The 17,213-nt window shown below is 38.2% G+C and overlaps 1 protein-coding gene across 8 annotated transcripts in view; it reads right to left on the bottom strand.

The window, feature by feature from the left end:
• Positions 1 to 17,179, bottom strand: part of PARPBP (PARP1 binding protein) — a 38,178-nt gene extending 20,999 nt beyond the window's left edge. For 2 of the 8 annotated variants that reach the window (XM_085570295.1, XM_085570296.1), the window contains exons 1-6: positions 17,029 to 17,179; positions 15,778 to 16,287; positions 8,944 to 9,171; positions 7,970 to 8,077; positions 6,339 to 6,551; positions 4,711 to 4,865 (exon numbers count right to left, since the gene is read on the bottom strand). In XM_085570295.1, coding sequence (XP_085426421.1) covers positions 4,711 to 4,865; positions 6,339 to 6,551; positions 7,970 to 8,077; positions 8,944 to 9,171; positions 15,778 to 15,927 — 854 coding nt within the window. In that variant the 5' untranslated portion in view covers positions 15,928 to 16,287; positions 17,029 to 17,179. Of the gene's footprint in view, positions 1 to 4,710; positions 4,866 to 6,338; positions 6,552 to 7,969; positions 8,078 to 8,943; positions 9,172 to 15,777; positions 16,288 to 16,591 lie in introns of all 8 variants that reach the window. The other 6 variants (XM_021536737.4, XM_085570297.1, XM_085570301.1 and 3 more) reach the window with 5 other exon arrangements.
• Positions 17,180 to 17,213: the final 34 nt, after the last annotated feature.

Here is a 17,213-nt window from a genome sequence, read left to right as displayed (position 1 = left end):
TGGATTGCATCCAAGAGCCTTAATAGAACTGGCAAATGCCCTCCTCATAAGACAGCTTTATATCGTCTTTGAAAAGTCAGGATGACCAGTTGAGGCCCCTCACAAATGGAGAAAAGCAAATCATGGCCAAAAAAAAAGAGAAAAACCCAAAGAAAACCACCTAAAAAGCCCCATAAGGACAGTTTGGAGGACCACAAGTTCATCAGCCTCATTTTGTTCCTCAGGAAAATAATGCAAAGTCTTCTAAGAACACATATCCGGGCATATGAAGGATTAGGTGGTAGCTGGTAACTGTAAGCATGCAGTTATCAAATATAAATTATGCTTGACCAATCTGTTTCTCCCTATAATAAAATGACTCAATTTGCAGAACAGGGGAGAATGGTGGGTGCCATTTCCCTTGATTGTATTGAGGCTTATCAACACAGTCAGAGAATACTCTCAACATAGGAGTATTTGTGTTAGGGTCTGGAAGGATGTACAATTAGAGGAATTAACCGGTTGGATCATCATGCTCAGAAGGCAGCAGATGTGTTGTAGCAATGGAGTATCATAGGGGGCTATCCTAAAACCTGTTTTTTTCCTATTATCTTTGGCAGTGACTCTCTAAAATTACATGCTCACCAAGTTTGCAGATGACACCAAATTAGATGGAACAGTCAATACTCTTGAACGCAGAGCTGCCATGCAAAGATACCTAAACAGACAAGAGGAATGGGCTGACAGGAACCATATGAAATTCAACAAGACATGCAGTCTTGGAAAGGAATATCCCCTTGCAATGACACAGGCTGGGGAGCAGCTCTGTGTAAAAAACCTTGGTGCATGTTCAGCAAGCAAGCTTCAAGCCAGGAGCATGCCTTGGCAGCAAAGAAGGCCTACAGTATCTTTGGCTGCATCAACAGTAGCATAGCCAGTAGTCTGAGGAATGTGATTATCCCTCTCTAATCAGCACTCGTTGGACCAAATTTAGAATACTGTGTCCAGTTTTGGGTTCTCAGTCCAGGAAAGACACTGATAAACTGGAGCAAGTTCAGCAGAGGGCTGCCAAGCTGGTCAGGCAGACATGCCCTGTGAGAATCAGCTACGGGAACAGCTTGTTCAGGCTGCAGAGGAGAAGGCTTCAGGGGGATTTGCTAACAGCTTTCCAATACCTACAGGGTGGCAACCAAGAAGATGGAGTCAGACTCATGTTGACAGACAGTGAAAAAAGACAATAGGCATAAACTGACACAAGAGAGGTCCTAACTCAATATAAGAAAAAAAACCCCACAACTTTTCACTGTGAGGACAAAAGCAGTTGGAATAGGCTGCCAAGAGGGAGATTAAAAACCTCCAAGAATGGAGACTGTACAAAACTTGAATAAAGCCCTGATTAACCTGAGCTGACTCCATTATTGACCCTGCTTCGAGCGGGATGTTAGACCAAAAACTTTCTGATGTTCCTTCCAACCTGAATTATTCTATAATCCTAAATTTAAGCAATCCTATATACAATGTTTTGCATATGCTTGCACAACTTCCCAGCAACTTTAGACCACAACCTCCAGGGCTGCGTGAACACTGTCCAATCAATTCAAACATTCAGCACAAGCCTAGATAGAGTCCAGTGCGCTTCCCCTCCCCAAATACTACCACGCCTCGAGATGCAACCGCGACTTCCCAAAGGAAGCACACAAGGAACAGCATTTTTTCCTGTCGTGGGGAAGCAGAGAGCACAAACCCAGGCGGTGAGGCGAGCAGTGCGATGCTGCGGGTGCGGAGCCGCTGCGGGTGCGGAGCCGCTGCGGAGCGCCGCGCTCGCTGCGCCGGGGCGAGCGGGACCCGCTCCGGGCAGAGCTGGGCGATGCTGACACCCAGCGGCCGCTGCCTGCGCCGAGGGCAGCGCCCAACTCGGGCGAAAACGCCGCCAACCTCCCACCTTCACTACTCTACAACACGAGTGGGGATTTTTCAAGTGTATGTATATGTACTCGAACCCCCCCATACCAGCCATCTAGCACAGTAACCTGCATGACAAATGACCTCGTGCCCTTCAGTTTTAAGTCACACTTTTTTAACAAACTTGGGAAAAGCCATTTCAGGAGTTCCGGCCTAAAAGGGCTTCCAGAATGATGGATTAGAACTGCAGATTTTCATTTATACCAGCAGGAAAGAGTTTTCAGATCTTAAGGTGTATAATAATCATCCATTTAGCTGACAAATACAACATTGATATGCTCCTTGTCAAGAAACAGGTGTGAAAGAGTAGAACATCCCAAGTTCTACATTTACTGCATTAACATTATTTATAGATTTATACATATAAGACTTGGACAATTTCAGCATTACAAGTTTTACAGCACCCCCAAATGTTAATGAATATTCATGCTACCAATTCTTGAAAGACTAGTGTTCTCTTCCAATATCAGACCTCTAGATAATGAGACACAATTTCAACATGCCAGAGATTCGTAGGAATGCTCAGTCTTCAGTGAATGCACCTTGAAACTACCAAATTTCATTTTGTCTTTCCATTTCTCCTGTGATCAGGAGTGCCAGATTTGAACCAGACCATCATAGTTTCATTAATCTTCCACTCTGTTTTGACAGATTCCCCTCTGTTCATCTAATCTACTGCTCACTTTCTTAGCTGAATGATGGGGAGATGAGAAACACATTTTTGTTATTCTCCATATGTTAGCAGATACTTGGTTACACAATATCTCCCTACTAAGTACAAAATAGTCTAAAGCACTTCCCACCACTGTCCAAGATCTTCAATTTGGTTTCTCGATTCCCAAAGCAAAGGAATCATGCAGATGAAGAAAGCTTCTTTCCAGTATGAGTCTCACAGTGACCCATCATTTATTTGGCTACTTTGTATTTTGTGCAGTTACAGGTTTCACAAGATGTGCACTGTAACAAAATTAAACTGAAATAAAGGACTTCTAACCATTAAGCAAAAAATACAGCATTTCTCTTGTGGCATAGCCAACACAGAGACCTGGTTAATGCAGGTTGGCTAATCTCTGCATCAGAGAAAGAGCAATGCTGCAGACAGGTTGTCTAGTTTGCTCTTGGGATTCTCAGCAGGCTTCTACAGACAAAGTAACTCAGGATTCTGCTGCATTGCTTCCTTTGTCCCCCTCCGGTCTTTATTTCACAGCAGTAACAGAACTAGAGAAATTTTTTTGCATAGAACTGTATCCTCTGGAGCTCCCAACAACTACCACATGACAGACAGGACACACAGACAGTTCTCATCCATGTGACATACCAAACACTTGAAAACATCTATGGATACACAGATTAAAAACATATTTTACACTGTGAGGGTATAAAGGCCACATAGAGTACGAGAAGTGCTACAAACAGCACAGTACAGCCACCTTCCACTCCTGGTCAGCAAGACAAACAGCAATACTTACATGTGTACAGCCAACTTAATGCAGAGAATCTGACATGAACTAGATTTATACCCCAAAACCAATGGCACAGCAGGTGCAGCAGGGAAAGCTACATAACAAATATCTGAATGCTAAAAAGTATTTCCAAGCTCTAGAGAATTCACCCAGTGAGAAACTGCTCACTCCCAGCAACTATCCCACTCTGATTTTTCTCACATTTAAACATTCTCTTTTAAACAAAGGAGTAATTAACAAGATACTGCATTTTATGTTACATTTTTCTGAACTGTATTCACCTGAGAAAGTCTTTTCATCCTAAAAAGTTCATGTATATAAATATTTTTCATCCATATACAGTACCAGATATGATTTACAAGATATGATAAACAAAGGAAAATTAGCATCTATTATATATTGAGCAAATAGTTTTCTTTAATCACCAGCACAGACATTATGTCTCTCACATCCAGGATGTTGAAATGAAAGAACAAAAAGAATAAGACAAAACTACAAAACAACTTCAGAAATACTTCCCACTTCCAGCTTCAATGGAAACTGAACATTAACTTAAATAATGCTTACTTAGAACATTTTGTTTTCCACTGTGAGGATTAGACTCAATTCAAACTTAAAAGAAGATTCTTTAGTATCAAGGACAGAACTATTATAACTGATTTGCCAAAGTTTTGTATGGAAAAATTACTGATTATAAATGACAAAACTATTAATTTTTATGAAGCTTAAGAAAATAGCTCTTCTCTTTGTAATAATGCCAGCACTTACCAATTCAAATCCCTGTGTTATATTTACACTTCTCTAATTAATCACATATTTATATGACTGCCCAAAAGACTAACTTCAGTTCTTCAAATGCAATTAAAATCAGCAACTCCACCAGAGCCTCCCTAAGAAATAATTATGCTTCATTTATATAGCTAAAATGAAAGAAAGAAAAGGCTAAACAACCAACACTGTCATTTGTTAGTAGCAATAAAGACTCCTTTACAGAAGGGTAAACAGAATGAAATTACCAAAAGGAATTAACTAGCAAGAAGTAAAGCACATATCAGTTTATGTACTTACCAAACTTCATTTTTAACTAGAGAAGTAACCAAACCACCATATATTTGTAGATTTGATAAAAATTCAATACAAAAACGTCTCAAAAATTCTTAAGTTTACCTCAATTGTTTTTCAATTATCTTTTCAAATAAGGTTTAATTTTTTAAACATTTATTCTGAATTGTTTAGTAAGTACATTATTTGATTTTTTTTGTTTAAGCACAAGAAAAGGAGGGGCTCACCAAGACAAATCTATTACCTTGTATTTAAGATTTCACCAACAATTTCTTGCAGCTTGTCAATAAAATTAACAAAGTTGGAAAGACCTTTTACGTGGGCTCTTAAAGGATCATACATAGAAGATGCAAAGTCTCTTCCTCCAAGTTCTATGGTCCGGATAAAAGAGGTTGCCATCTATTAGGAGAAATAGGCAGAAATATCAAATTGTAGACAGACATAGACTGCACATATGTTGAAGTGAGCCTTTCCTGCAGGTCTGCAAATTGTGTAACAGCTGGCTGATAGCAGAAATAACTTACCTGAAATCAAACAATGGCTCTTAATTGCAAGCTTTGTACATCTCACCATAAATATTTGCAAGATCAATACTTAAATAGTACAATAGTATTAAAAAACCCAAAACACAAGTAAAAATAACCCAGCTAATTTGATGTTTACATCAGCTTTTGAAAGCCTAGGACAAAAAACTTATTAAAACACTGTACATAATTCTTATTGTTGTTGTGGCTGTTTAAATGCTCCTGCTGGCCTCACAAAAACTACTCTTATATTCAGAGTGCACTCTATGGCCCAAGGACAATTTTAACATAAGCACATAAAAGTTTACTTCAGCTTATAACAACTTTTAGAGAGGCAAATTATGTATATTCAAATCTTATCAAAAACAATGACATCTGAGGCTTTGTGATTCTGAAAGTGTTCATATATTTTTATATGCTGTAAGACAATTAAAAGATGTGCCAAAACCATTGAGTACAACCTCCAAAATTTTAAGGCAACAGTAAGAACAAAAACCCTAGCAGTTGGCCAAGAAGGTGACAGTAAGGATAACAACCCAATGCATTTGACATAGATGCAGTAATGTTAATTCTACACGCAAATTTTAATTTCAAAATACAGAGCTAAATCATAAATCTCTTTGGGCTGGAAAGAGAAAAACTGCAATTACTCTAGCACAGAAAGTATACCTGACCGTATTCCTGTCTTTGTGCTAAAGATCTCCCATGGATCAAGTAAACCTTTCATAGGCCTTTCCCTTCCCAATGGAAATTACTCTAATTTTCAGGATTTCTACAAGACACAGATGCCAGAAAAGATGACTTCTTCACACAGTAGTTTCCCCTCTGATAATTGTGAAGAAGACGTGGTAAATCCAGTCCAAACACATACAGTTTTTTATACAACATTAACAGAGCATTAGGACCTAAAATAATTAAACCTGGAACTGAGATTTCACAACTTTTCCATATTTATTCAACCATAAAAGTTTGAGAATGCAGCTGCTTCAGTGGCTACATACCCGTACTGTTTTTAACTCAGACTGAGGTTACACTGCATAGAAAATTTCACTATTTTGAGTATGAGTGACTACAGTGGTTGGAGAAAATTCTTATTTACCTTATTTCAACTATTTTTGAGATGGCTCTGTGCTGACAACAACTGCAAGATCCCATTTTAGAACTCTTGAAATACACACAGAAACTACTTTTTCTGTCCACCTTGAGATCCCATGACCAAACAAGCAACCATTGCTCCCCACAGAATCTATTTCTTTTTAGCTTTAAAATCTTTTTCATGGTGGCATTTGACTCTGCTTGCAAACATCAGTGTTGCATATAAAGCCACATTCTCTGTTTAGAGACCTACTTTATTGACCGTCTTCCAGGAAGATTCATTTGACACACATACCAGGAAAATTGACATTTTTCTCTCCTGTGAGGCATGTTTCAGGTTAGTGAAGGCTTCTCTACCAAGTCCTCTGTCAGGAACATTCAGAATATGAGCCACTGCCAGATCATCCTTAGAATTCACCAAAAGGCTTAAATATGAACAGACAGACTTCTTTGCCAGGATTGTCACCTGCATGAGAAAGCATCAAACAAATTGATCAATCCCACTGCTATAAATTATGTTCCATTTTATTTTAAAGTTAATTAGTCATGTACTGATGTAGTTTTTGGAAGAGTAAGAATTCACCTTGCATCTCAAAATGCTACTTTATGCATGAGGATTCTGGAAGTCTTGATGAAAACAAACATGATAAATAAGAATTGCATATATGGTACTTGAATATTCATGAGGTGTTTGAGGGTTATTAAAACTGGTTATAAATTTCTGTTTAGAAACCTCCCCACAGACATCCCTTTTCTATCTCAAAGCAGACTACCAGCACCATTAAACCATGTAAGAATTTGTCACTAACTTCAAAAAGACTAAGATTTTAAACTATTTGCTAATTCTGCCAGAGATTCTGTAATTTTTTCTTTTGTCTTCCAGGGGACTTCAAGCAAAGAAACTCCACTGCCTGAGTTTGGACATAAATTGTGACCCAGCCCCACCCATATAACCAATATATAACATTGTAAACGCTAATATTGCAGCACTGTGAGAACAACAGCCTCAGAACAGAAGAATTTGCAATTTTGCTGCAAGCAAAGAAAAAAAAAATCAACAAAAGAGGCCATTAACAGAACATATAACAAGAAAAATTATACCTGCCATGGAATAGCTTCTTATAGCACAGTACACATACAAAAAAAAAATTTTACAAACTCAAATACGTACATATGACTGTCTGCAAAGACAGTCCTCAGAGGAGGAAAAAAGAGCAAAGAATATTTTTACTGCACAAGTCAAAGAAGCAAGAAAGCCATTGTGGTAGAGCTAGAAGTGCTGTTTAGGGAATAACCTCACTTCAGAAAATATTTTCTTGTCCAGAAATATTTTGAGTTATACTCAAAGATTGATTTGAAATTGCCATTCATTATGAGAAAAGCAAGTTTGGAAATGACTAAAGCCCCAGCATTTCAAGCACTGCTAGAAAGTACCCAGAGATTCTTATTTTGGTGGTTGAAAGGGTAAAGGGAGAGAGTTGTCAAGTTATCAATTGGGACAGCCAAACCTTGTTTGCTTTGCTACAGCTACCACCACAGTGGCTATTCAGATTTCTTCCATATGTAAGGGACTACAGGCTAATAAAATGAAATAAAATGTGATTACTTCATTTATTTAATGCACAGTCAAAACAATGTTTGAGTGATGGTGTGTTTGTCTACATTAAGTGCCTGACATTCTGGACAGTCCTCCAGAATATGAAGTTCAGCACATAGCCCCATACACACCTACAATACACTCAAGTGATGCAAAGTTGGATACACAGGCTGTTTTGTTTTTTAACACAGCCACGTTTGAATAACAATAATTGGAAAATAAAACTATGTTATATTTCATCTTTTCAATAGATACAGAAAATTACAAGAGACAAAAATAAATTTTACCTTCATATGGTCCTGGCCCTGTCTCTTGATTTGTGTAGGAGTAGAAAGAACAGAATCATTATTTTCTTGTGCATTCATTACACCAGAAATAAATTCCAACAGTTGAACCTTTAATAAAAAGATCATAATAAACTGATGACTAGAAAGCATAAGTGAATTTAAAACCTGGTGTAAAACTATCTCTGTCATTCTGCTAGTGTTTGAGGTTAGCACAGCCCTTACAACCTACTTTTAGTTCTAGTCTTTAGAAGTATAACTATTCTAGTGGAGAAATGAAGTGTAAGACTACAATTAATTTAGAAATTATCTCAAACAGTTATGTTTTACACTTGCACTAAGAGCCACTGCTTACATTTTGGGGAACATTTAACATGTTACGCTAAAGTTCAGGAAGAGCTCCTTAACCCACCCAAGATCTCTATCTTCCCCATGAAAAGCAGGAGGAAAAGAAAAACACAGAAAAACAAGAAAAAAAAGCACAACAACAACAACAAAAAAAGACTGCAATAAACTACAACAGAGCTGTGAATGAGTGGCTGAACTGGAACTTCTGAAAAAAGAAACCTAACATACAAATACATATATTATACAGAAGATTTTTTTTTTAAAGAGCAGTGTTTTCCAAATGGTAATCATTAAAAATATATTAGCTGCACATCAACATACAACCAAAACCCCATGGCTTGTTAATTACTAAGCTTTGTTCCAGTTTTATCAAATCTCTACAGTTTACTTCTCATTCCAATTTATGGCAAGGAGTCAGTTATTCATATAAGAGGGACCTCACATTCCAGCAGGACAGAGAAATTTTCAGTGAATTTAAAACCTCTTACAAAATTTAGTAATTTAAACTCAAAAACTTCCCCAAAGTTGTGAATAACCCAGAGCTCCTGTGTATAATTAGAAGTTAATCCATAACTGGAACCAAAAATATGTCAAAATAACATAAGAGGTCAAACAAACATAATACTTACAGGGGATATGCTTTCATCTTCAGCTAAAAGTCCAAGGCTATAGCACTTCTGATATATGTCTATTAAATCTAACATATTGCTTCTTGCTAAAAAGTCATGATAGGCTTTTTTCACATCAGTATAATTTTCAGGTTCTTTCAGGTTTTCATACAATCCCAGTTTGTCATGTAACAAATAGTTCCACATTTCCAACACATCACTAAGTGATACTGTGAAGTCTCCATGGTGCTAGCAGAATGAAAAAAAAAAAAAAGTTTCATATTCAGCATAGTTTTGAAAATAAATTTAAAAGAATCTGCAAATATATAAACACATATATTTGAAAATCTATTATAATTTTAATTGATCAGAAACAAAGTCTTACTTGTAGCTTTGCATTTACAGTTGAATTTTATTATATTTCTGTCAGTATTTGTTCCTGATCTTTAAAATATCAGGCCTGTATATTAAAGTTCACTCATGAGAAAATGCAGTGAATGTTGCAGGACTACTTCTTGCATAAAGTTATTTGCAGAAATAATTTGCAGCATTTACTTCCCAAAGGCAGTAAATATGGCTCCCTTACTTTGTTTCAAGCAGTAAATTGGGAAAACATATGTCAATTTAAAAAAGGAGATTTTCTTCCTTGTGTTAATAGTTATACTTTATCATAACATTGACAGTGTTGCTACACAGTTCTAATAAATACATTAAAGCCATGCACATCCCTCTGTTACTACTATAATTAACTATACAGTATAGACTACACTCTTCTGGTGAAAATGATCAGATTTTGGTCCATGCGCCCCTCTGCCTTCTCCTCCAACCACTTGCTCTTACCACCTTCTCTTTCACAACTTGTCCTCCTCATTTTTGGCCACACACTGCTCTTTAAACTGAGTACCAATCTCCAGTTCCTGCTGCTAAGCTTTTGTCCACACCAGTGGTATCTAAAGCACTCCCCAAGCTGTGGCAGCAAAAAAAGGTGTTTTTCACCATGTAACATGAGATAAGTGCCCTCTAACCAAGGAACAAGCCTTGCTTTGCACTGTCCATAATGGCAGATGGCTCCTGTCTACAGCAAAGGTTTAATTCTATTTCATAACATTTCAACATTAAGCAACTAAATTACTTATAAACACCATTAGCAACAGAACACATGAAATAAGAAAACATGAGAATTTCTAATTCTAATTGTTCCAGCCCAAATGATCCCTCCTTTGGGTTCTAACACATTTAGCACAATTTTCTCAATAGACCTCATTAAATACACAACTCCAAAATCCTGAAAGTCAACTATTTTGGTATTGTCTAGGTGAAAAATAAGGAGTAAAAATTAAAGAACACTCACACATATTAGCTTCAGAGCACTTTTCTGCCTTTTAATTTGTGCATGGGTTATGATAAACCAACACTATGAACTTACATATTATTCCACATATCACCAGAATGTTAAAACTGCGCGTGTGTTTTCTGAAAAGCACCTGATTTTCATTTCAGCCCCTCAAAAAATTAAACATATAATCTTATTATAACCCAATTTAAACAGATCAAAGCCACAGTAGATGGGGGGAAAAATGTTATTTTCTCACTTTATTTTGAATCAAAATCCTTCAGGAGTACCAAGTTAAAGTACAACTTCATAAGGTATCTAATAAATCAAAACCTTTCCTCACCAGATCAAGGGCCTGCAGAGATTAGCAAAGTTTATGTTAGTGCTGCAAAAATATTTTAAATCCAAATGCTGCATTCCAGATATTAACCTTTGTGACCCGACATTCACTGTGATGGCACATTCCATTACTTACACAGTCAATTTATCAAGTCTCTGGTTTTAAAATTAATTTTAAAAATACTGTGGTGTTTTGCAGTAAGCATTTGTCAATTGGCTAATAGCTTAAGGAAATCCAAAAAGTCCCATTCTTTCATTCCATTATAGGCAGATCAAGTGTTTCATCTCATAGGAATAGAACCAATAAGGTATTACAAAGTATCTTCACTTCCTGGTAATACAGCATATTAAGTTACCTGGGGACTCTGGTTTTAGAATGTCTGAAATCCAGTAGCAACATTTCATGCTAAAAGACATCATTTTTTACTGCTTTGTAGGTATTGTAAGTTTTCTAGTGCTAAGTACATAGCAAAACAATTTCTCTTTTGACAGCAAATTGTTTTAAAAAACAAAGTTGTGCCTTTCAGCACCAAAATGTTGGCTTCCACCTTCCCCAAACAACGGCTCATCAATCCTTTTAGGAATATGTGTGCAAAAGACTGCTGTGCTTAAGCACGACCTCTGGGTTGGGGTTATTCTTTCCAGGCATACTCCTAGACTGCAGCATTGTTTTCTGGCTTTGTCCTTGAGTTGGGCACTTCTGCACTCTTGTCACCTCTAGTCCTGCTCAGCCTTCATTGCTTCCCTACACAGCAGAGGAGCTCCCAAACTGTGGTACATTTGGGTAGGAAAAAGCAGCATTTTTAACAAGTTCCCTATCCTGGTGACAGTGCTGTGCAGACTGAGAAACTGATTCATGTGAGTACAAGCGCATGGACATCGGACAGTTGTGAGGTTGCAAAGTGCAGAAGCAGTGATGTTACAGGCTGAAAGCCCAGGCTCAGAGAATTGACAATATTATAAAATAATAATAAATAAAATGACAACGGCATGGGCATTGAACACTTTTGTTGTGGGTAAAGGGGAGTGTTGGGGGACAAAGTACCAGGGCCCAAGAGAGTAGATGCTCTGTGTAAGGATTACTAGAGAGCTGTTGTACACAGTGGACAGTAGAACAGTAGCTGCAACAGCAGAATCACAGAATAGGCAAAGCAAAAACTGTACTCTCCCAAACAACAAACCAGTACTTTCTAAAGCCAACCCTATCAATTATAGTGGTAATAAAAACAAGAGACTGAAAATTTAGAGCCCTGCTGGTTAGAAATTAATGAAACTATAAAAAAAGCCCACACATCCTTGCTTCCTCTTCTACCCCTCAAAACAGACACCTGTAATACTGTAGAGAGAAAGGTGGAAGAGAGAAGAAAAAGTTCTATTGATAAGCAAGGAAAGATGCATCAAGACTTAAGTGGCAAAAATTTTAACATTTTTAAAACAACCTCAGTTATTAAGCAAAACAAATACATGCAACTAACTTAAAGTTACAATTTGATTACACAGGGAAAGACAGTAGAACAGCCTCAATATATAATTTCCTTTAAAAAAAGTATCCAGGGAAATACTTACTACTCCAAAGGCTTTTCTAAAGAAGAGCCTGTCCCTTGTAGAGAAGGCTACTCAGCACTGGTGAGACCACATGTAAGTACTGTGTCCAGTTCTGGGCTCTTCAGTACAAGGGAGACTCAGACACACTGGAGAGAAGTCCAAGGAAGTTAACGTATCACCCACAGACATCATGAAGGGACAGGAGCACCTCACATATGAGGAAAGGCTGAGAAAGCTGTGGCTGTTTATTCTGGAGAAAAGAATGCCCAGGGAAGATCTCAAAGCATACAAATATCTGAAGGGAGGATGCAAAGAGGATGAAGGCAGGAGCCTTCCTAAGGTGCCCAGTGGCAGGAGCAGGGGCAATGGGCAAAAACTGAAACACACACAGAAGGTTCCCTCTGAACATCGGGAAACACCTTTTTACTCTGAGGATGCCTGAGTACTGGCACACATTGTCCAGGGAGGCTATGGAGTCTCCAACCTCAGAGACAACTTGAAAGACACCTGTACAGGTGCCTTTGAGGGAGGCTGGATAAGATGACCTCCAGAGTTCCCTTCCAACTTCAACCCTTCTGTGATTCTGTGAAAAATTAATCATGCTGAAGGACAGCCAAGACAATCTCACTTAGTAGCATCATTACAACATGTTACAAGCAGCACATCACATGAAATTGCTACAAAGTTAGTCAGGAGTATCTCATTACCAAAAGGGAGACAGAACAGTTTAAGGGAGTAACACTGTAAAACTCCACTTTTTTCTTCATTTGCCAACTTGGAAACAGGACAATTTGGGAAATCATTTCAAGAAATAAAGATACTAAACAGAACATAATATTCTCCAGTCGGCATCCAAATGCACTTGCGGAAGCACAGAACAGAAATAAACCAAACATTTTGTATATTTCTGCTTTTATATAAAATCAGAAATATACAAAAACAAATTTCTAAAGGGAAGATAATTTCTAAAATCAACAAAGAAGCAGTTTCTCTTCCAGTATCAAAGTTCTCATTCTAGAAAAGATTTCCAACACATTTAAGTCTGACAATTTAAACTCATAGATTCTGGAAAAATAATTGTTTTATACACTTCAGTTTCCCATCCCACTAGCTAAAACAGCCATAGTCTGAAAATGACAGGTGATTATCTGACCAAAAACTCATCTTCTACCCCTGATGATCCACAGGTACAAACAGTCAACTTAAAGCAATTACCCTCAGCTGAACTTCATCTTGAAAACTTTTCTTATTATTTCAAACCCTGAGGAAGAATCTTCTTGAAAATGTTTCTAGATTTTTAGATCTATACTAATCAATCTAGGTGAAAGGTATTTACTTCTATTCAGAGACCTTATGCCACATGGCTACAACCCAAAGTATTTTCAGAGGGATTCAGACCACAGATTTGCTTTTTTTTTTCTTTCATCCCTACTGTTGGATCAGGGATTATCACACTTTTTTCTATCCTTATTATGGTGAAATTTAAGATTAACAGATTATGAAGCTTTTAAACTTTCCTAGAGTTCTCCTAAAAGCTTTGTTATTTTTCATTTCCACTGTGGATACAGGTACCAATTAAAACACCAAATCCATTAAAACTGTCCAAACTCCTAAATGAAGAGAAGTGTATTTTGGTTATTTGTGATAGGTTGGATGTGTTGGGTTTATCCCAATACAGCCTGTTAATGAATTATTTTTATTGCAGTAATTGACTTTACTAAAATAGATTTCCATTCTACAGGTGCTAACAATTCAAATTATTGTATTTAAATCAGAAACCTAACAAGTGACATGTCTACAAATGTAATACTCTGCATCTTAGTTTGAAGTTTCAGTACTGAACAAAATAAACCAGACAGATTCTGTTTTAAGACTGTGAACTTGAAAATGGATACCATCTGAAGAAATTGTGCTTCAGAGGCAGCACATGCAAGTCCTAAAATAATTTTAATCCACATATACAAACCAAGGTTTGTCTTGTTAGACCAACTAGAAAAAACAAATCAGGTTTTTGAAAACTTGTTCTTTCTTCAGATCTGAAGAAGCTAAACATTTCAAAATTAAATTAGTTGAAAATAACTGCTATAATTTTTGTTAGACCATTTCTGAAAGAAGAGATATTTATGGAAGAGAGGAATATTATCTGGAAGAGGAAAAAAAGGATAAAGTAGAATAAACTAATTACCTCTAGTGGAAGAAAAAACTTATTGCAAGGAAAACAGGGAGCAATGAACCATAACCTTTTCATGTCTGTAAATTTTGGCATACAGCGGAACAACATATTTTAGTTCCCAGAGCTGGCTTTGGAAAACTGTTTGCAGTTTTCCCTTGAGAATCACAACGAACATGACAAACAGCTGTCACCTCCATATGTAGTTTTGCATTAATGTCTTTTATCAGTTTTCCAAGAGTTACTTTTGATGCATGCTGATGTTCTCATTTCAGCTTGCATAGGTATTGTGAGGACACCAGGCTCCTGGCTGGAATATATTACATTCCAAAAAGTACCAATGTAGTATCTTGGCATTCTTGTACCCTTACTGTAACATATCTAACAGTGGGGGATGACTTAACCAGTTTTATACTTAATGCTTAGCAAGAGATATTCCTAGTCTGCGTATTTTAGACTACAAAATCTTTTTCTGATGCACAAACTGAAGGTTTTCTGTTTGTTTGGATTTTTTAATTGGCTTACGGATTTCACTTTGATGTGGTTCTGCTGTTTCTGGTATGTTTGTTGATTTGGTACATTTGTTTTGGTTTTCTTACACTAAAGCTTTGTACTACATGTTTGACTTACTATGCAACACTTGAGTAAGTCTTCCAAAACCAGTCAGTATTGTTTTGATCAATAATTAGGTTAGTAAACCTAAAAAAGTATCTTAAACTATTAAAACAAGTATTGTGATAGCTCTCCTTAGATGAGAGGCAAAGGCCTGATTGTATATTGCAACTGTTTCTGGTATGTTTCAGACATCCTCCACCTCTGACGAGCCATAGGCTACTTTCAGAGACACTTTAGGGTTATTCCTCCTTTTCAACATTTGACAGACACTTCATGTGCACACACAAAGAAAGCCGTAAAATTCCTCCTGGTACTGGCTACACACTCACAACTTACAGGTACACATAGGTCTCCACCTGACCAATGTCAGGAAAAGCAGCAGCCAAGAACGGTCTGTGGCAAGTACAACTTGCACAAACTATACCAAATCAGTTTTGTAATCATGTTCGTCACATGCCATTCAGAAATCTTCTTGGGAGCACTCAGAAAAACAATGCACCCCAAATGCCATAGTTCTCTTACCCTGATCTATAGCACAAAAGAAACATTGGATGGAAATAAACAGAAGTGACACAGTCAGTAGAAATACACTATTGTTTAAAGGCTGGAGCTCAAATATACACATAAAAGCACTTCCATCCTCCCATCTGTCTTGCAGGTCCTTTTTGTAAACCCCACTTCAATAGTGCTCTTAAATATTCATTTTCTTGCCTTGCTGCATCTGGCCCTCAGACATACCTTGTTTTAACAAACAGGAAGGAAACAACAACAAAGTAAATTCAGGTTGGTGCTTAAGCACAAAGTGCAGCCAGGGAACCAAGTCTGAGGTGTGCCAAGTACCAAGAACACTAACCTGTTTATTGACTTCAGCCATGGACAGTTGTAACGCCATCAACATGCAGTCTGCTCCACATACAGTAGTTCTTTCAGAGTTGGAAAATAAAGGCCATTGTCTTCTGAAACACTTGATCAAGTGTAAAATTTTTTGCTGAAAAGTAACCATTGTCCAGACTAGACAATAGATATAATCAAGTGAAAAACAATTATGGCCAGAGACATATGCAGGTCTTCACCTCCCAAAAAGCTGTGCAAATCCTGTTGTATCTTCTTAAAGACCAAGTTCCTAGAATAAACTCCTCCAGCTAAACCAGACTTGCCTCACTATGACAGAGCAAGTCTGAAAGTAAGGGGTGTAAGTATGTCACACCTTTAAAGTCCTTATTTTCTTTGCATATCATGCCAACATAAAGGAATGCTATCACAGATATCACAGTATTTGTCTCCAAAAGCAGCCTCAGTGCATCTTCAGAACTTTCTGCATTCACTATACATTCAGGTGAGTGTCTATGAGGACGTTTTAATCCTGGAAAAAGAGATGTTTAATATTTCTAAGAGTTACTAACACAGACAACTCTAAACACTTTTGTTACCGATACGGTCTTTTCCCTTTTTTTTTTTTTAAGTTTGATTTTTTTACTTCCATAAGGCATTATCTTCTCTGGCGATAATTGGGCTACTTCATGCTTTGGTCTCTCTCACCTTCTTGCATTTGTCAAGACAAGGTACATGACAATGTGGTACAAACTTGCCTTTAAACTTGTTCTTTTCTGAAACAAAGTTCCCTAACACCGCCAGGACAGTACAGGAGCAATACCTATCCCATTTACCTCCAGAAAACAAAACTCAACCTTCGACCTTTTCCCATACAGCCGAGGCAGAGACCACAGCGGGTTCGGTTTTCGGTTGCTGGCACGACTGCAAAAAACGAGGAAGTGTGGGCAAGGGGCAGGGAGGAAACGGGCACGACTGCAGCAGCAACTTCTCACTGTCCAAAACGTGTGGGCAAGGGGCAGGGAGGAAACAGGCACGACTGCAGCAGCAACTTCTCACTGTCCAAAACGTGTGGGCAAGGGGCAGGGAGGAAACGGGCACGACTGCAGCAGCAACTTCTCACTGTCCAAAACGTTTGAAGGGGACAACGTCGCATGGGGGGGGAGGTCACAGCGGATGAAACACGCGCGCTGCAAGTCAGCGCTGGGCAGAGTAAAACCTCTCCGGAGGCTTCTCTTTCTCCCCACCCTACGAGCTTTCCAGAGGACCATACCTGTCGCTCCCAGCGAAACAGCCCGAACAACCCCTGCGGAGCCGCCCCTAACACCCAGAAGCCGGGATCGGCATCACCATCGCGGGCGCCGCGGTGCCCCGAGCGCGGTGCCGGCGCTGCCGCTGCGGCGGGGCCGGGCCGGGGCCGCGCCGCGTTCAAATCCGCCGCGCGGCCCAATGGGCGCG

This window comes from Lonchura striata, chromosome 1A, assembly GCF_050655825.1.
Source record: "Lonchura striata isolate lonStrDom1 chromosome 1A, ASM5065582v1, whole genome shotgun sequence".
Lineage (NCBI taxonomy): Eukaryota > Metazoa > Chordata > Aves > Passeriformes > Estrildidae > Lonchura > Lonchura striata.
Note: the sequence above shows the minus strand (reverse complement) of the source record. Positions and strands in the feature narration are given on the sequence as shown.